Genomic DNA, 21,714 nt, shown 5'->3' on the forward strand with positions numbered 1-21,714 from the left:
GTCCCCAAAAAACAAACAGGCCTGAATAATGGAAAATAATCTTGAGAACAAAAATTTAAGAATAATAGCATGGGCGAAAACCTTTATTTTTTCTAGTTGATCTTCGAATTTAGACAATATATTGGGCATTCTTATATTTATTGTTCTTTTTTAGCTCAATTTTTTTTTTCCTTTTGAATCATCAGAACTCCTAATTTATCCATTGTCTTGACTCACATGGTGGGAATTCTCTACTCTAAATTGGCATGATATACCAAAGAGGTATTGCAATAAGCTATTTTACATGAAATCTCATCAGACCCTTTCTTGTATAATATAAGCTTTGGATTATAACTATCAACTACATTGTTTGTTGATCAAAAGAAACTTCGACTGTAACAAAACAAATCTAACAAAGTAGAAAAGCAATAGCTAGAATGCTAATTTTCTCTCTGTAAATATCGATCTCTATGAATTATGGCCTATGGATAACTTAACTGACAAGACGGGGAAGAACAGTGGCTGTAAAGATGTTGGCAAGAATCTGGTAAGTGGCTTGAGTTGGATGAACAGCGTCCCAGAAGACGAATTTTGAAGCGTCAGGGCACACCGGCGTTGCACTGTTGCACATACCACCCATCTCCACCAGTCCCATTCCGCAGCATCCTCTCCTTGTTTCCACAAACCCTAGTACAAAATTTGATTCATTGTTGTTAGAACTAATAACTTAAATCTATTGATCCCTCATTCACTTTCAGTCAAGACAGTAGTTCTCAGCAGCACTCACCATATTTCCTAGGGTTGGAGATCATGTCCAGCAATGGATTGTAGATGTCGATGTACGCGAACCGGGAACCAGGGAGCGTAGCTTGCAACCTCAACACAAGAGCCTGGAGCTTGGCGTTATATGCCTGGGAGTCTTGATTTTCTTCAGCATTACAAGCCCTCTGCAGCAGATGGCCCCCCGGCATTGACAGTATGCTTTCCACCGTCTGTTGCACCGGCAGACACCCGACTGCGGCAGCCCCGATATTGAGAACCTTCGTGCTCCCATGCTGTAAAGTCTCTGCATTAACACAAGTTAACCACTTCATATCATACGTCAGAGGAGGATCAATATTATGAAAAGGTTGAGACAGAGAAATAGAGATTGAATGTATCTTGTCACTCACCATAACGAAGGACTCCAAATTTTGGAGCAGAAAATCATGGTATGCCGGAAGTGAGAACTGACCCCTCCTCGTTGGTAGATCGTAGAAGTTAAATATCATGTCATCAGTTCCGACACCGATGGCAAACAAAGCGTCTTCCACTATGCGACTGGGAGCCTCCCTCCCAACGGTACCCTGCATCCGAGCCAAGCTTTGCTCGAAGTAGCGCAACTGCGTCGACATGTGAGCCACATTGGAAATGGTCGCTGTCAAGTCGTCTATGTGCCGGCTGATGCAAAGCTATTTCCGGTGAGCAAGTGAAGATTCCATCGGTGAACCTCCCGGTTGCGATGTGGCCGGGGAAGTCACGTCCATACGGAGGATGATAGCCTCGGAAGAGTGTTCCGAGATGGTTGTTGTTGTCGGGGTCCAGTGTTGAGTCGCCGAAAGCAAAAACAACGGATATTTTACTCGGTGCCGCGGCATTGAGAGAAACAACTAGAAAGAGAAAGGATGCAGAGAAGAATAAGAAGATGAAGAAAAAAGGAAAACTCGAGTTGATCGATCTCGGCTCGGTTCGGTTTCAGCCGAGATCGGCTCGACTCGGTTTCAGCCGAGCTCGAACTCAATTTAGTGATTCGATTATTAAACGAGCCGAGCTCGAGTCTATTAGAGCGAGCCGGCTCGAATATATATATAATTATAGAAAATTAATATATATAATAAAAATATTATAATTATTAATTATTATAATTCTTATTTTTTTAAATATAAAATAAAAAACTTTTTTATATATGATTTTTATTTTTATAAAACATTTTTTCTAAATATTTTTATAAAATATAAAACGAGCCAAGCCAAACCAAATTCAAACTTATAAACTTTTGACTCGAGTTGAGTTCGAGCTCAAGGTTTTGGCTCAAACCGAGCTCGAGCTCGAGCTCGAGCTTTATAGAATAGTCTCGAGCCGAACTCAAATTAATACTATTCGGCTCGGCTCGGCTCGAATCCACTCCTAGCCATGATCGATGGTAAATTTTTACACTATGCCTTACCTAGCTTAATTCTTGTTGTGATGATTATAATCCTTAGAATAAATACTAGGGTAAGCTTTCAGAGTTTGTGTTGAATTACTATCCATGATCTTGTATTAATTCTTATTAGACTCAGACATGGAGTTCGAGTTGTATAATTTGTTTGGGTTCCTAACCAATTAATTAATGTTTACATGCAACAACCGTCACGGATTGAAATGGAATGGAATGGAAGAATCCTAACTTGACAGGACTCCGGATCTGCTACAAATAAAGCGTTTACAGTGGGCTATGTAACCTAATCACGAGCAAACACGTCAGTCATTTATGATATTATCTAGCATTGTCAACCAACTTTAAACTATGGGAAATCAAAAGTGTAAGAAGCATATCAGGATATGTCTTGGATACGCATGCGTATTAGAGAAAAAGTAAGATACACATAGATACGCTTAGAAACACTATAAATACTTTAATAAATCATAAAAATACATCAATAACACTAAATATAAGACCTCAATGAGGTGTATATATATTAAATTAATATATTTTAATGGTTTTATGAAGAAATATATTATAGTTAATTATGATTTCATTAAAAATCTTATGCTTAACTATAATTTATAAATTATAATTCTTAAGTTTTAATGTTTTACAGGATTGGAAAAACCCAACTCTCCTATCCAACCATAAAATATGCATTGACACAACTTCTAAGTGAAAATATAATCAATAATTATTTATTATTTATTTCCAAAAATTATAAAAAATAAATAAATATTATATAATATATTAAAAAATAGTTATTAAAGAAGAAATTTCAATTGGTTTGTGGATATGATAGATCATCTATAGAATTATAATGTATTCAATTGTTGTGATCAAGTGATAAAATATAAATAATTATTATTTATTTTTTAATTCTAAAAATATAAAAAGTCAAAAGAAATACTAAAGAAGAATTTGCAAGTGCTCTATGGATATGATAGATAAATCCATAGATCTAAAACATATTTAGTCTTTATAGGCAGAGAAAAATTACATTTTCAAAATTTTTATTAATTTATATTTTCCTCAAATATCTTCATGAAATTTCCATCAATTTATTAATAACACAAAAAAATTATGATTTTGAATGTAAGAAATGTAGATCAACATAAATTTAAACATTCAAGAAAAAAGAAATCACAAGATATTATAAAAAATTGAAAAAATTTACCTATTTTTGCCATATTTTTTTTAAAATTTGTAAAATTTTCAAAAAAATAATGATTCACACTTGTTTCTTGTAAATTTTTGCAAATTTAACACTCTAGGAATGAGGTTTAGAGTTTTAGAGTTATTTGGGGATGAAAGAAGGCTTATTTTAGGGAAAAGAAGCTTGCTTTTCCCCTTTAATTTTTTTTCTAGTTTTTGGCCGTATCCTTTTCGTTGATACGCCCCAATACGCCCCGATACAGGTCCAATACTTATGAAAAAAGTTGAGACATCCGATTTCCACGCGTATCCCGTATTTGTTTTTCAAAGATACGATACAATACGCCCATATTGAGTGTATCAAATCGAAATTTTAAACCTTGCTGTCAACTTGCGTGTTTTCTCATAATTGGGTGGGTGGTGTAACCCCTACTACACACAGTTTGCGTTGCATGACCAATCAAGAGTATACAATGGCCTACAGAAGTGACACGTTCACTCTTGAATGATGTGCCGTTTGGAAAGTTTTTTTTAGCAGATTTGACAGTCAAATTACAATGTGAACTTTTGCATTAAGATCTTAGCAACTTGAAGACCATTTGATTAAGGTGTATTTTTCTATGTTTTTTCATGCGAAAACAAGTTGAAAAAAAGGCAAAAAACTCAACTTGAACCTTCGGGCTTCTCACATCTTTTAAAAGGCAACAATCCACGCAAAAAAGATACACTAAATGTGGCCTAAGTTGAAAGAGCATATATAAAGAAAAGAAAGTGGATAAGTGCTTACTTAATTTGTTCTAGAAAGGCTAAAGATTTTTCTTGAAAAGGGTCCTTCAAGTGGCTAGAAAGTAGCAACTGATGCTTAATATAATGCATTCCCTTTCTCGACACTGTAGGGATGTCAGTGGATCGGGTTATGTGATTCAATGGGGTACGGAATGGGTCAATCTTCATCGGGTATAGGGGTGGCAATTGAATGGATTTGGGTTGAACTTTAACCCAATCCATTCAACCCGCAAACCCACTAATGATTCATTAAGAGAAATAAATGGATTGGGTTGAACCCAAATCCACCTTGACCCAACTCAATCCGTCCAACCCATTAATTTTTTAAATTATTAAAATATAAACAAATGAAAAAAATATTAAAAATTACGAGAAGATATAACAAAAAATATAAAAAATGTGGCAAATTAAAAAATAATAGAAATCTTAGAAACATAACAGAAAATTACAAAAAAAAAACAAAATTTAAGAAAGAACTTTGTCCATGATTCGAAATTCTCTTCACTCGTGCTTTGGCTTTCAGCAAGATTTGAGAATCATTACACAGCAAAATGTGATGTAGGATCCGATATTTTTGTGACTGAAATAATAAATTAAAGAGATTGACAACTGATTTAATGATTAAATAATCTTTACATCTGGCGTAGTAGAAGATAATTGGGTTAAAAGAACAAAACAAAGTCTAAAAAAATGAAAGATTCTAGATTGCTTATTCTAACATGTTTTGGCTTATTTTGCTTGTAAATCAAAACTATGGATCTGCTACAATTCTTCCAGGAACTCTCATGTACATCTTACGGCGTTAAGTAAATAAAGCTGCTTTCTTTTGTTAAAAAAAAACATAATGAAAGAAAGATAAATATATATGATCGGAACTATTGAGATCATAACCGTTTTCTTTTTTTTTTTAATTTTTATTGTTTAGTCTACCTCAACAAATCTTAATCCCACACTACAGGTGGAATGAATCCTGACGGTGGATTGATGCCAAATCCAGGGGTAAGATGCAGTTTATAGGGGAACTACTACTAGATTAGAAGGAGATTGTAATTTCAGATTTCTGAGATGAAGTACAGTCTACTTATCCCCCAAAAATGAAAAAAAAAACCCAACTGAGATCATAAGCTAACGATTGAGCCGATAATTGCCTTATAAGCCAAGAAAATGGTTTGCAATTACATTCAGTTAGGCTTTGAAGCAAGGGAAAATTATAATAACTTCACCGGATTCTATTGGCAATTCTACTAACATCCTGATCATCACAATAATATTCCCTAATATTTTGAAAAATGGTGTAAATACTTTCCTTCTATTGAACGAAAACTAACGTAATGTTCATTTTTTTTCTTCAAATTTCAAATATACCCTTGGTTATCTCTACTAAAAATTTACTAAAATACCCTAATGTGCCCATCTCCCTTGATGTAGGCACCTAAATGGGTGCAGGCTGATACAGACGGAGACTAAGGTTGCATCATTAACTTTCACACAATGCATTTGCGTCAAGTGGATGTGGAACCAAAAGTAAAAAAAGGGCTGAACATGACAAATCCAAAGCTTCCTTGATCATCTCATTCATGCAAATTCCAAGCAATGGGACAGTTCATCCGGCATACCAACTGGACTATCCCTCACTTGGTATGCTGGTTCGAATTGGAGATATGGATTTTGATGGTATTCGAACTGCTCGAAGAGCTTCGAGTGAGAGCGGTGAGCAGCCTGAACCCTATGAAAGAGATGATGACAGAGAGCCTGGGTTGTGAGCTTAGGTGAGGAGGCTCCAACATTCAAGTTAGTGCTGAGTTGGGCAGACAAAAAAAATAATTCTGAGCAGAGAGAGCAAAGAGATCTATAATATCTTATTAGAGAGCCTCCCTTGTGAAAGTGATGACACCTCCTTTTATAGAGTTGGGGAATGATCAAGGCGCTCCTAAGATTCTTGAAAGTCATGGATCTTGGTGTACGGATTCTTAGGGGCTCATGGGAGCGTTATCTGGACGAGCCATTTGCCATTTCCGTCGGTTGCTCGATATGTTCATGAGGATCTTGGAGATGTTAATTGCTTGGAAGTGCGTTTCCCATGCTGATGTGGCAGGTTGGGGTCATTCTACCGAAATGTTAATATGTGTCTGAGTCGCCGGATATCCCGAAGAGCCCGAGGTGGAATCCATGTCTTGGGTGGCTTTGATTGACCGTTGTGGACGATGTACTGAGGTCACTTGAGGATACACAAATCCATCCTAATGACAGATGCTTTCCAAGGTCACTCATGCAAGTCCCGAGATCTCCGAGGTGGTGTGGCGCCAAGTGGCCAATGTATCGATTTTGCCCATAATCAGTTTTTTAACAGCAGCGTGAATGGTTAGGGCAGCATCAGGTGTTGTGCAAGAGCGGACTACGAACATGAAGCTGCAGTTATCGGGGGTGTCTCTATCGGAGTGGAGAATCCGGTTAAACAAGTAAGGTCGTTGAGGAGTTGAACGGTTGATCCTTTTGAGTGGGCTCTCATTATGGAATTCAAGGCGAAGGAAACAGTTGGATCTTTAGATAGATGGAGGAATTGGTTGGAACAAGAGCTATAGAAGTAACAAATTGGCTGCAATTGCTTTGGTTGCAGCAAAAGGGAAGGAAAAATTTATGCTGCCGGAAAGACATGATATTCGAAGAATTTTAATCAATAAATCCTTAATTGAATTTTGATGCATACCACCCGATTGGCCACTATTTTTACGATATTTATTGATTTTTTTTAAAAAGTTTTTCTGTTATCATGTTTTCTTGGCATCATAGTTGAATCCAAAAACAAAAAGGAAGAAAGAAGGTGAATAAAAGAAGAAAAATATGAAAAGAAAAGAAAGGAAGAAGGAAAATAAGAGATTGTAAGAAAACCAAGAGTAAGAAGGTGCAACTCATGGTGATATTTCACTGGTTCGGTTGCAAAACCAAGAAGAACAAAGATAATCAATGGTTTGATCACCCCTCCTCACTCTGAATTCGAATTAGTTGAACGTAATGGCTGTTACACTGGCTGTGGAACGAATGATGAAGTTCCACGCCAGTAATAAAATATATGAGGCCCGCAGCTATCACATTGAGGGCACCATTGTGATAGGTGCGGGCCACGTATAGCTAGCCGAACGGTCATGACGTTCAGCCAAATCTTGTTCTCTCACTATAAAGTGTGGAAGAAAAATAGGGTAAATTACCCCTCCCCCCTAATATGACCGTGAGACAAAAACCCCCTTAACCGTTTAGTCAGATGAAAGAATGCGTTTCTTCTCTTCTTTTTCCTCCCTCACCATCTCTCTCGTTCTTTTTCTCTCCCAACTATCCTCGAACATGAATCATCATCTCCCCTAGGGCCCTCCTACAGCACTTGCGGAGCCACCAGAGCCGCCTCCCCTGCAACAGTACTTGCAGTTGCAGAGGTAAGCCAAACTCAAAATACATTTGATGATAACAATCCTTTCGGCGTCACGCCCCGACCTAATGCCGCTGCTAATCCTTCCTTTACCGATGGCGTTGCCACCAAGGACATCCACACAGATGCCTTCACCTCCCTCTCCGTTCAAAACTCTCATAAAGTAAAAAAAAAAAAAAGAATAAAATGAAACAGGCTTGGTGAATGGTGAGTTAATTCCTATTTTCACTCTCTCTATCCAATAACAGAAACGTAGGATAAAATCGTTGAGGTGAAAAAAACACATTATTGGATACTATGGTAAAACTACACCAGACCTTCTTCCTTCTACTACTATTTCCATGGCTCCTCGATCGATACTCCAGCTTTGAAAACCCTAAAAAGTGAAAATCAAGCTCATCTATCGTCTTGAGATTGCTTTTGGACATCTAAGTCGAGATTGAAATCTCCCAAAACCTATTTGGAGCTTGGTTGATGTTCGATCTGGTATTGAAGAAAAGGGTTAAGTAGAACAGATCGGCTCTGATTTACTAGCTCTAAGAGTTTGAATCGGATTTCTGTTCTCAGTTTCCGTCTAAAGAAGCTTTTACGGTCATCTTCAACTGTAAATGCTGTTAATTTACATGTCACTACTTGGTTTTTAGTCATGGTGAGGCGTCATGGATGGCAGCTCCCTGCTCACACGTTTCAGGTACATTGTACAAGTTTTATTTATTTTTTCATTTTCTGCTGAATAGTTTCTGCAATTTCAGCTAGGCAAGCAGGCAAATTGAGAGAAAGATCGAGATCTGAAGAAAGCAGTAATGAAGAGAGAAATCGGGATTGAATTAAATGGGTTTAATCCCGACGCTTTTAAGAGGAAGGGGAAGAAGAGAGATCGGGGAGAGAGAAATGTGAAAGGACCGAAGGTTGGGGAAGATAAACAATATTTTTTTCGTTTAGTTATTATAAGGATAGTATGGGGATTAAAATATATTGCAACGCCTTTTAGTACGGAAAGGGGTTTTTGTCTCACGGTTACAGGGGTCTTTATAATTTACCCAAAGAGATAAGAGAGAATAAGGGCATTTTAGTAATTTCAGTGCCTGTGTTTACTCGAAAACTAACGGAATGGAGGAACATGCATCTTTATTCAAAGCATTAGGAGAGGTTTTTATTTGGGTCAAAACAGAGGGGAGGTTTGCAGAATTGTCACAGAATCTAGGGGATGATTTTATAAAATTACCCTTAAAACAATCGTCTTTTTACTGGTTTAGGGGGTTTGCAGAGGTTTTAGAATTCAGTCAATCTGATATTGAATCAAGAGCGAAAGATTGAAAATGGCTGCCGCTGTTGCTCGAAATTCGTCCCTTTTGCGAGCACTTTGGAGAACAACGAACTCAAGAGGAATGGCTAGTCCAATTTTACCTAGTTCGATTCGATCGAATTTCATGAGCCAGCATTCTCGAATCTCTGCTCGCTCTCCTTTGAGGTATACATTGATGCTTACTTGTTTCCCTTAATGCTTCGCATTTAATCTTTCTCTCTTCCTAAAGTAGATTTCGTTTTCTTCTCGAAGGTTGCGACGAGAATCGTTGCTCTTGAGTTCTCTTCTCCCTGATCACAGCGCGATTGCATCAGCATGCCTCGTTTCGAAGCTTCCGAGTGAAGCTAGTACATCCACAGAAGGTCTCTCTCTCTCTCTCTTTCCAGTGAATAAAGTGCAGGAGAAAATTAAACTGCATAGATATTAGCTTCTTTGCATTTGTTTTCTCTTCTGTTGTTTGTATGAAATTAGGCAATTTGTTGTATAGAGCTCGAGGTGAGATATTAGTAATTTTTATATGTTCTTTGAATAACATTTTGGCCATATCATTCAATATAATTCGATTTGATTGAGATTCAGAATTTCTCTTTTTTAAAGAATTTTCAACAAGCAATGGGATCAAGTAATTCCAAGAGATTTATTTGTCCCTTGTAGTTATCTTTTATGGATTTTAATTTCAAGTCCCTGCAGTTAATATTTTCAGACAAGGTTTCCTTCATTTGGGGCCTTCCATTTTCAATCAATTTATACATATATTATTTTTTTTTTTGAATAAATTTATACATATGTTATTAATTTTAGGAAACCTCTTCTGTTTCATAATTGATATATCAAAGCTGAGAGGTATAATATAAGCAGGGAAAAAAGATTGGAAGAGCATGCTGTCACCTTATTTAGATGCTTTCATCCAATTTCGGCATTCTTGTCCTGCCACACTATTTTATGCCAATAGAAATATTCTCAGTAATGACGATCAGATGTGTCAGTTTTGTTTGGAAAGATTATTTAGTCTTCCCTCATGTTATGTAGTTAAAACCTTCAAGGGCCAATTTCTTACACCGAACAGTGTTGTATCCTGTGCTTTATAAGTTGATAAGCTACATGAACCTCACTCAATTTAAGCAAGTGAAAAGAATTGTGCAGAGTTCTATGAATTTTTATCAAACACATTAAGGGTCCATTTGGTTTGTGGGAATAGGGGTCTGGATTTGGAATTGGAATGGACCATTCCAGGTTCAAACCATTTGGTTGGGCGGAATCGGAATCCCATTCCCATTCCTGGTGGAATGGCATTCCCCCATTTGAGGGAATGGTCATTCCCTCCGCCTCCATTGGGAATGAGAATCCATTCCAGCTGTTTCCAATCCAATTCCAATTCCTATCTAAACCAAACAGATGGGAGGAATATACCATTCCGATTCTGATTCTGACTGCAAACCAAATGGACCCTAAAAGTATTTGCAAGTGCTGGATGACATTTATGCTTGTTTATATCAAACTCTTTCATTCCTTTTTCTTTAACTCTTTCCTCTCTTTTAGCATCCAAACTTGATGGAGAGTTATTTAAACTGAGATTCTGGATGAAGTTACAACTGTGAATACTTATCAACAAGTTACATATTTTTATTTGATACATGCAGTGATTAATAAAATTAAGTAAATTTGGGGAAGCATACAAATTGACATCTCAGAAGATGATACAAATTTTCCACCTAAAATAATTGTTTTATGATTCCCAAAATCAATACCTCCTCTTCTGGCTTCCTTCCCTTATTTATAATACTTCCGTTACAATTCTGTTATATCAGCCTCTCCACTTCTCCAGTTTGTTATTTAGTTTGTTCGAGTGGTTGGCTGTCAGTTACATTACTTAAAGGCTGATGTTGCCTTTTCTTGTACACTTGTCCCTCTGTTCCCCTTATTTGTGTCTTAACAGTCCCTCCTCCCTTGAAAGCGACCTTGCCCTCAAGGTCAAGATGTGGAAATCTATTCTGTAAGTCCAAGTAAGGTTCCCAAGTTGCATCTTCAAGTGGAGACCTGACCATACCACCAATGCCTCTAGTTCGATGTGCTACCCTTTGTGTATCCACCTGAAATCTGTTATCTGGGTGGGCTCAGTTTGAACTTGGCCATCTTCCGAGAATGATGGGAGGGTTGTTGTTGTTATTGCTCCTGTTTTTGGCCATTTCTTTAATAGAGATACATGAAATACAGGGTGCAATTTTGATGTTACTGGAAGGTCAAGCCTGTATGCCACAGACCCAATGCGTTCCACAATCCAAAATGGGCCGAAGTACCTTGGGCTCAGTTTGTTCCACCTGTGGCCTACTACTGAAACTTGCTTGTATGGTTGTAGTTTAAGGAAGACTTGCTCCTCAATCTGGTGCTGGACAGGCCTATGCTTTTTGTTGTAAGAGTCTGCCATACATTGTTGGGCTCGACGGAGGTGGGATTTGAGATCTTGTAACACCCTATCCCACTGGAGGAGTTGGTCTTCCACTGCTGCTACTGTTGTAGACCCTTTCTCATATGGGAGTAGGGGAGGTGGGTCCTGTCCATATAGAGCCCAGAAGGGAGTCATTCCTACTGCATTGTGATACGTGGTATTGTACCACCATTCCGCCCAATGAAGCCGTTTGAGCCATTGACGTGGTCTATCCCCTGCATAGCACCTTAGATAGGTTTCCAAACTCCGGTTGACCACCTCAGTTTGCCCATCTGTTTGAGGATGGTAGCTGGTAGATTTGAAGAGTTTCACTCCCTGTAGTCGAAAAAGTTCTGCCCAGAAACGGCTCATAAAAATTGGGTCACGGTCTGAGACAATAGAGTTAGGGGTACCATGCAGTCGTGCCACCTCCTTAGTAAAAATCTCAGCCACCATTGAACCCACAAAGGGGTGGGAAAGAGGGAGAAAATGGTAGTATTTGGTGAATCTATCAACAACTACGAGAATGACGGACTTGCCATAGGAAAGGGGAAGCCCCGTTATGAAGTCCATGGATATATTCACCCACACTTGTGTAGGAATTGGGAGTGGTTGTAGCAGACCTGCTGGACACTGGGTATCGGCCTTATTTTTCTAGCAAATGACGCATTCGGCTATGAATTTTTGGACCGAATTCCGCATGCCTTTCCAATGGAATTGAGTGGCTAGTCTCTTGTAAGTGCGCAAAATCCCTGAGTGTCCTCCTGCTGGTGATGAGTGGAACACTTCAAGAAGCTGCTAAATATGGGCTGAATCCTGTGGTATCACCATTCGACATTTATACAACAAGAAGTTATTCTCCACTGTGTACCCTGGGTGGCTAGTAGGGTCCTCTTGGACCTGTGAACGCAGCTTGTTCAGTTGTGGGTGTCTTTCAGCTTCTTCTCTTAACTGACTCATGATGGAACACATTGGGGCCGTGAGAAGTAATGGAAATAGTTGTGGTTGGCGTGATAGCGCATCTGCCACCTTGTTAGTGTGCCCTGCCTTGTATTTAATGACATAATCGTAGCCGAGTAATTTGGCTATCCATCGTTGCTGTTCTAGGGATAATACGGATTGCTCCAATAGAAATTTCAGGCTATGGTGGTCAGTTCGTATGATGAACCTCCTCCCTAGAAGGTAGGGTCGCCACCTCTGAACTGCGAGATCAATTGCTATCAGTTCTCGTTCGTATACTGACTTGGCCCATTTTTGTGCTGTCGATGCTTTGCTGAAAAACGCTAGTGGCCTTCCTTCTTGATGAGAACCGCACCTACTCCTTGGCTTGACGCATCACATTCAATGATGAAGTCCTTTGAGAAATCTGGAAGTGCGAGCGTCGGTGGGGACAAGACAGTTGTTTTGAGCGTGTCGAAGGCCTGTTGGACCTCCCTAGTCCAGTAGAACCCATTCTTCTTAAGTAAACTTATCAAGGGGGCAGCAATCAGTCCATACCCTCTGATGAATCGTTGGTAGTACCCTGTTAGACCCAAGAAGCCCTGTAACTCCTTAACATTTTGAGGTCGGGGACAATTTATCATGCTTGAGATCTTTTTTGGGTCTGCTGCTACAATGCCGTTTTCGACTACATGCCCTAAGTAGTGTACTTGAGTCTGTCCAAATGCGCACTTTGACTCCTTTGCAAAGAGTTTATGAGTCCTTAGTAGTTCCAAGGTGATTTATAGATGTACTAGGTGTTCGTCCCATGTAGCGCTATATACAAGTATATCATCAAAAAAGCGAGTATAAATTTGCGCAAATGGGGTCAAAATATGTCATTCATAAGTGCTTGAAACGTAGCTGGCACATTGGTCAACCCAAACGGCATGACCAAAAACTCAAAATGCCCCTCGTGTGTATGAAAGGCGATCTTGTGGATGTCACCCTCATGGACCCGAATTTGACGATATCCCGATCTCAGGTCTAGTTTAGAGAATATTGTGGCCCAGCCGAGTTCATCTAGTAGTTCATCGATTGTCGATATGGGGAATCGATCCTTCACAGTAATGTTGTTCAGGGCCCTATAGTCTATACAAAACCGCCATGTCCCATCCTTCTTTTTTACGAGTAATACCGGCGAGGAGAATGGGCTATGGCTGGGTTGTATAATTTTTCTATCAAGCATATCTTGCACTTGTCTCTCAATCTCTAGTTTCTGAAAATAGGGGTAACGATAGGGCCTTACATTTGTGGGTGCCGTTCTGGGCAGCAATGGGATGCAATGATCATGGGCACGTCTCGATGGTAGTTCCTTAGGCTCTTGGAAGATCACTGAAAACTTCTGAAGTAACTGTTGTAGTTGTATGTTGGCTTCTTCGGATTTGCTGGAGTTACTTCCTTGGGCTAGAATTGGGCCGTTCCCGTGGGAGTCTATTTGCATTAAAATGATGTGGGCTGGGTCTGCTGCCTGTTTTCTTAGGTTGCTGAGACTAATGGGTCCTAGATCCTTGGACATCTATCCTTGAATATGCACCTATGAGTTGCCCACTTGAAAGTCCATTATGAGACGGGCCCAGTCACATATCACCGGCCCTAGTTGCCTTAACCATTGGACTCCGAGAACTACATCTGCTCCACTGATTTCTAGGGGATGTAGATCTACCTCGAATTCGTGTCCTTGTATCTTTAGTTTTAATCCTATGCATGTACTGTCGCACACCAGATTGCTCCCATTAGCTACGTGCACCCGGAATGTTGTACATGGTTGGACCGAAATCGCTAGTTGTCTGACCAATGTTTGAGTAATGAAATTGAGAGTGCTACCACTGTCTATAAGAACTGATACATGGCGCCCTTGTACCAATCCGGTTACTCTCATAGTTCGAGAGGAGGCAAGACCGGTCAAGGTTTGCAGGGATACTTCCGGATATTCCTTTGTCCATTGCCTCCATTCTTGGTTGTCCACTGGCTCGTCAATGTTTGTTGATTCCTCAACGTTTTCGGTTTCGGGCTGAAGGAAGAATACTTGCGGGATCTTACAGCGATGGCCCGGTCCAAATTTGTTTCCACATGCATAACAAAGGCCCTTTTCTCGTTGGGCTTGCATCTCAGCTCAGGTTAACCTCTTGGCTGAGCCGGGGCCTGAACCAGAGTTGGCTTCCTTGCTTGTGATTCCTACTCCTGGTCTGGACTCCGGTTTACCCAAGATACCCGGTTCTGGATTCGGTATACCTGGTCTGACCACAGCTCCCAAGGGTCGATTAATCCTTCTTGCCCGATTCAGTTTGTCTTCATGGAGTCGAGCTAAGGCTCTTGCATCAAGAACGGTGATGGGTTGCATGGCTTTAACCTCCAACCGCAATTCTTCCTTGAGTCCACCAACAAAACTGCCGACCAGTGTGTTTTCTGGCCACCCTTGCACGCGCACAGCTAACCTTTTGAATGCCATCTGATAATCTTGGACATCGGTGAAGGCATCGGTGAAGTCCGCCCATGTGGCTCTTGGGTGCCGTTGCCGGTACCACTGGTACCAGGCGATCGCCTCTCCTTCCAAGTGTGTGGAAGCTAGTGGAACACGATCAGGTCCCAGCGTATCATGGTAATCGAAGTACCTTTTGGTTCGTAGAAGCCAAGACGTGGGATCCCCCCCTGCGAAGACGGGAAACTCGATTCTTGCCGTTCTGGTGTTTCTTGATCCGCTTCGATGATTGGTGTCACTGCGTTCTTCTTGCCCTTCCCGATTCGGCACTGGTGGTGTCTGTTCCAGTCGCCCAAGCAAGGACGCGAAGCTCTCTTTTATTTCTTTGACGTCAGCCGATAATCTTTGCATTTCTCCTTCCATGTTGTCGACCCTGTTCTCCATCGCGAACGACCTTGTGCTCGGCATCTCAGCTTTGATACCAACTTGTTAGGTAACTGCCCAACTCAGGGGCTTTTCGAGGAAGCCTGCCTCCTGAACGAGAGAGAGAGAGAGAGAGAGAGAGAGAGAGAGAGAGAGACTGAATTCCCAAAATCAATACCTCCTCTTCTGGCTTCCTTCCCTTATTTATAATACTTCCATTATAATTCTGTTATATCAGCCTCTCCACTTGTCTAGTTTGTTATTTAGTTTGTTCGAGTGGTTGGCTGTCAGTTACATTACTTAAAGGCTGATGTTGCCTTTTCTTGTACACTTGTCCCTCTGTTCCCCTTATTTGTGTCTTAACAGATTCTGTGCATTGCATGAGCAAGATTGCAAGGCTTGGGGGTGACGATAGTAGGAAATTTTGGCTTCACCTTGGGGGTCCAATGAGGGGGCTTTCATGCTCAGTAACTTGTAGGGCCAAAGAAATTGGTTATAGACATCGGGTTACTGTACCAATGACAAACCATGTAGAATCAACATATCATTAGGAAAGGGTTATATACATGGTTTAACATCTTTGCAAAGACTAATCTCATCTTTTGATGTTATTAAGTTTGTACATATAAGTAGGAACAACAATCAAGTGGCTCATCTTTTTGCTTACATCTCATGTAAGGGCCGCATATCAGTGCACTACGATGTAGCTAACTCCCTCATGTAAGACTTCTCTAACTAATATACAAGGCTGGTTTTTTTTTTGCAATAAAAAAAATTCTACTGAAAAGAAAAAAACATGGTTTAACCCTCTTCCTCTTGGATTTTCAAATAGAAGGTATGGCTATACGATATTTATAAATTTCTTTAATATCAACAAAAAAAACTTTGCTAGCATGCTACTACTATAGTGGCTTCAAGAAGGCTTTTTGTGACTAGGGTTGATATTATGCATACAATGGATGGATTAAGTAATAGAAAATAACTAGAAAGAAAACTCAAACTTGAGCACAAACAATATAAGAAAAGTTGTTTTTTCTTGAGTTGTTTGTATTGTGGCTTTCTACCTTCTTTTTTTGAATAAAATTATCCTTTAGTTATAAAAAAAGGCCAGAAAAGCCTACAACCAGAGTTAGGTCTTCAAATTTATGAGTCTAGAGATCAAATTGAATAATGAAGAAGGTTGAGAGGCCTAACCTCTAAATGAATGGGTAATAGTGTCAGACCTGTTTTAACCAAAGTATTAAATAGTATCAGGCATAAGCTCTATAGTGGACACCTGGAAGAGACTTATTTATGAAAATAACTTGTATTCATTAGAATTTTAGGCTTCTAGATATTTGTAGAATGTAGACTAACATACTGAGTGACAGGTTCTAAGATTCACCTTTTGAATGCCAATAAAAATTTCAAAGTGCTGAAACATTAGTTGAGCCTAAACTGGATACAGTAAGAACTGACCTATTTTTACTTAATTATAATTGTGATCAAAAGTTAGTAAAGATGAAGTTGACAGTACTTAAAGCAATTCTACAGAATTAGAGAGGAAATTTGATATTCTACTTTGACTTAAAACAAAGATAATAAATATTTTGATGTTTTAATCTTGCGTAGAAGACCAGTTACAGCACTCCTAAGAAGTAGTGATCTGTTACAATATGAAGGGGCTAGAAGGGCTAGGGGCAGACCAAAAGGACATGGGCCAAAGTAGTAAGAAATTATTTAAGAACTTGTAGTTTAACAATGGATATGGCATTAAACAAAAATGAATGGCGAAACAGGATTTATGTAGCTGACCCCATATAGTTAGGATAAGACTTAGATGTTGATGTTTTCTCTTGAGTGTTATTCAAACACATCCTATTTGTGTTGGCTATGAACCTTATTCCTTCAGCCTCTTTTGGTATATTTCTCACATTTTGTTTTAGAGAAGTTTACTTTCTAAATGTGTAAAGATAAAATCAGTGTTGCCAATGTGGTGAAAGAGTCACTAGTCATTTTAATCACTATGCAATGTGTTGATGAATCAGCATTGACTAGTTGACCTAAAAGAACAAATCCTCCACCCTTCCTTTCATATTTTATGTCAACCACATGTATCATAAATTCTTATTACCAACTCAGGCCCATATAACAACAAATGCATAATTGTCAAGGTGTTGCCTAGGCATTATTCATCAAAAAGAGGGTGTTGCCTAGGTATCTTCTTAGGTGGTAGTGCATTTTTGAGGTGCATTGTTCCTTCCTTGGTCCTCTTATATTTTTGTATACCAATTTTAGGTATGACTTATGCTACACCATATCATTTTCAAAAAATAAGAGATAAGGACATAAATGGGGCATTATAGAAGAGTGATTTTATAATTCAAAGAATCATAAAATGGGTTTTAGTAACTACAATAAGACTTTGAATGGTAGCATAAGGCATACCTCATGTTATTTTTCGCAAGAAGCCTTCTTTTTCTCTTTTTTCACTTCTCTATCAATTTCTGTGAATAGAATAGAGTTTCATCTCTTTATGGCAGAATGGTGCTTTGCCTCTTCATTTTTTATTGTTTTCTTTGTAATAACTCATTTTTGTCTTTCTATCTATGATCAAAACAAGGGCTCCACCTTTCATTTTTTGCATCCTATCTCTGAGCACACACGTGCACACAAGAGTCACACTAACGCATAGATGCAACACAGGTGGGCCTAACCCATGTGACCTTAGACCCACACACATGTGAAGGCTCTATGTATCAACTCAAGAAAGAAGTTAATCTTAGCATTTCGTGGCTCAGTTCTCAAGGCTCAAAATCCATGGCCCAATTCTTGTTTAGGGTCCAAGAGCCCATAAAGAACAACTTAGAAGAGGCAGTCCAGAAGAATACTTTAAAAGATATTTGTAATTTTGTCTTTTTGTAAGGAGCTTGTTATGTATGCTTGGGTATCCTTTCCTAGTCTTGCCTGCAAATAGTGATGCACCTCTCTTTTGTTATTTTAATGAAAGACTTGAGATTTGATTTCTACAACTAGTTTGCTTGGAGAAGAAAGATTTTTCTTCCTGAAGGTGAAACTCCACCTCTCCCCTTCTCTGGTTACTGAGACTCCAGGGTATTGGAATCTAATAATGAGATTCTGTTAGTTATCATTTATTTCCTTTTTGTGCTAACTACTAGTAAAGTAATCTTGACTTCTTTTACTACTCATTGCAAAAACTGCCTTGAAGTTGATGCAAGCGTTGCAACCTTGCCTCAGGTTTCAAGCCGATGTTACACAAACATATTCTCCCCATATCTCTATCTGTCTTTTTGTTTTTTGCTCATTTTTCGATCTGTATGGACATATACACAGATTCTCTTGTATTCTATCATCCTATTGCATTAACTAAACAGACTTAATGTTTCTTTCGGTCTACTTTTAATATTTGATTCTTTAATACTAGGCCACATTTCATATTTAATACTTGCTAGTTTAATCAGGGAAACAAGGTAACTTTTTCTTTCTTTATTTTTTTTTCAAAGATAGTCAGCCATGTGGGTGTTTGGTCACCTAAGTGACAGGCTCTCCCTGTTGTTTAGCTTTGCCTTGGCTGGTTGACAATATGGATATACATAGATAGATAATACTATGTTAAGTAGTTAGAGAATACAAACTAGTAAAGATCAAGGGTCATATGGTAAAGATACTTGTACACCATCAAGTTCTCTTTGTATCACAAAGGGACCATTTTCTCCCTCTGGATGCAGGATGGACTAGTAATCTGATATGCATGTGGAGGGATGTTTCAGGTGTAAATATTACCATGCCCTGGTATTTTCGACTGCTGTTATTGTGCAAATTTAGTGTGCTATGTTATTTTATGGATGACTTGGTGGTATATGTTGTTATTGTGCAAAAGTAACCTGAATGGTTTTAGTTATATTAATTGCTGGTTTAAATTCTTTTATCCATGCATTATCGTGAAGCTCTGTAAAATGTTGCCAAATCATTTCCACAAATGTAATGTGCCAATCATTGGGTCACTTGGATAATTTGATATTGATCATGAGAAGGCTCAAAATATGTACCATCAGCAACTTGTGTGATTACTCCCAAGTTCTTGCATTAAAGATCAGGTCACATTGATGATTTATGTGCTGGGCAGTTTAAAGAATTTCAGTTTTGGATTTGGAAATTTAAGTTTTCTAGGTATAATTGTTTTCTCCAATTTGGTTGTTACAACCATATGATACAATTACTCCCAAGTTCTTGCATTAAAAATCATGTTTTATCTTTCCTTGCTCAAGTTAGACCTTGGGGTATCTTGGCTCAACCACTTTTCATATTCCACCCAGCAAGACCAGAATTACAAGGTTTATTTATAGGGCTATGCAGTATTTCACTGCATGATTTTTTTTTTACCCTAGAGGATTAGCAAATATTTGGTTGTTTTTTTTTTTTCCTTAGAAGCAACAAATTCATGTTTCTTCTGTCTTCTAGAACACCATAAACCCCATACCTGTTGCTAAGGAGAGAAACTTGTATCTGATTGAAAGCTGACACTCTATTAATGGATGACAGGTAGATTTGCTAATTACCTCAGTCCCATCTAGTAACGGATGGTGTCAATGTTGTGCTTCCTTACCAAAGGAGTTAACTTTTGAAGAAGTCAGCCAGGAGGTCCATTTCCTTATCTTAACCATCAAAAGTTTGTATCACAGGATTTGGATATTAATTTCTGATACCCAAAAGTCTATTAATTTCTTGATGTTGGAAGAATTGAATCATCTAATTTGTCTCTAATCTTCTGTTCCCATGTTAGCTCAGTTCCAATCTGATACATTAGTTACAATGTTTTTGTTTTGGCCAGCACAGCTATATATTTGCATTATTATCAGTAAGCAGTAATGCCATAGACATGAATACAGGAATTCAAATCCAAAATGCGTCTGGGAATATGATTCAGCGAATATAAAAAACAAGGATTCATGGACATGATTATGGAAAAGTATAAACTACCAAACTAGTGCTTCTATTTTTTATTTTTTTTTTGAATTCCAACACATGGGGAAATCTTTAAACTATCCCTAAGTTTTAGGAAATGGACTAAGACTACCTTTGCAAAATCCCTTAAAGATAGAAAGGAAATATCATTTAGAAGTGTCACTCAAGTCCATATAGAACCAGAATTCTATGTGGGTGTTCTACATGGACATTTATCGATGTAGGAGAGTCCATCCACCACTGTCTTGGTAAGAAAGTAATATTATGTGAAGAAAATGCAAGTCCTAGTCTTTCTACATTCATGAAGGCTTGATTAGTAGCAAGAGTAGATCATTTGGCTGATGCTTAAACTGGAACCTACTCATCCTAGTCATTGGAAAATAAGATGAATTATGTGAAAGATAACTTCAAAGTTTTCTGCAGAATTTCAAAACTACTAGAATTGTAGATTATGTTGGCCATATAGGTCTGCTAATATTTTTGAAAAAAATACAAGACTGGGTGGTTGAACATTTAGAACTGTTTGACAAGGCTGGTTAAAACAAGAACTGATTGAACCATTTCTTATGGATCTCGTAACCAGATCATTCAATGGGACATGATTGATTCGATTATATGTTTATCTCAAACCCCAGCCGTAACTTGATTTTCTTTCTGGTATTAAAGAAGAATAAGTAGAGTTTTGAATTTGAAGATGAGGGTTGGGGAGACGGGTAAGCTTGAAATAATTATGGTAAACGAACCACCATAAAAACCAATGACTGTCGAGCAACAGTTAGATGTGGATTAGCAGATCCGGACTCAGTGATGCGGACATTGAAGAGTGTTCTGATCCTAACATTGCATGGATTGAGGGTTCTAAATCTGATACTCCTCTGCAGACTATATTTTGGTTGACACTTGACAATGACAACACAGTCAATCAACTGGACAGGGAACTGCCAGGGCCGAAAATAACAGCACTTCAGTTATAAAGATGAGAGGAACTGAGGAACATGGAGGCTAGTCCAGGACTTTTTTCAGCTGGGCAACTGAGGTTTTCTTTTCTTCCGTTCTTTTTCCGGAATTGCTAAAATACCCTCATCTCAACTCTCATAGGATAAGTGGGCCCCAAGTCCCAATTGTTCAATTGGTGGGCCTTCCAATCCCAGGGAAGAATGAAACATTCACACAAACAATTGGGAGTTTTCTGCTTTTTGTTTCTTGGAAAGCCAAGATGGGTGCTGGCTCTAGTATTGAACAGTTTTAAGAGCTGTAGCCTGTAGGCGGCACGGCCAATCATGGATGGAACCCCTAAATGGCAGTCAGTAGAGGTCCATGAGGGCCATGTCCATAGTTGCCGGCTGCTCTTCTCTGCGGGTCGTCCGTCCAAGGGCCAGAGCCTCGACTGGTCAGCTTAGACTCATGAAAGCAGTTGAGTGACACTTGACAGTTTGATTTTGGCACTCACGGGATTTCCATAGGTTTACCAGCGGCACGTCGCCATCTCTTCTGGGAAGAGAGAGAGAGAGAGAGCGCCCTGGATGCCAGGATAGATCGCTACTGAAATTTATATTACATAATATACGATGGATCTAGACACCTGTTGACTGTGGGATCAAATGGACGCCACCCTATTGAGTTTGAG

The 21,714-nt window shown here is 38.9% G+C and overlaps 1 protein-coding gene and 1 pseudogene across 1 annotated transcript; one reads left to right on the forward strand and one right to left on the reverse strand.

Annotated features, from left to right (window-relative positions):
- Positions 1-472: 472 nt before the first annotated feature.
- Positions 473-7,728, reverse strand: LOC104591306 (GDSL esterase/lipase At2g40250-like; annotated as a pseudogene).
- On the forward strand, positions 7,448-19,984 carry LOC104587748 (PPR containing protein). Its single transcript, XM_010245472.3, has 4 exons — positions 7,448-8,259; positions 8,825-9,039; positions 9,127-9,236; positions 19,665-19,984. Exons 2-4 carry the CDS (start codon positions 8,888-8,890, stop codon positions 19,694-19,696), a joined length of 294 nt encoding a protein of 97 aa, XP_010243774.1. The 5' UTR covers positions 7,448-8,259; positions 8,825-8,887; the 3' UTR covers positions 19,697-19,984.
- The last annotated feature ends 1,730 nt before the right edge of the window (positions 19,985-21,714 follow it).

Source organism: Nelumbo nucifera, chromosome 6, assembly GCF_055504915.1.
Source record: "Nelumbo nucifera cultivar China Antique chromosome 6, China Antique-T2T, whole genome shotgun sequence".
Taxonomy (NCBI): domain Eukaryota; kingdom Viridiplantae; phylum Streptophyta; class Magnoliopsida; order Proteales; family Nelumbonaceae; genus Nelumbo; species Nelumbo nucifera.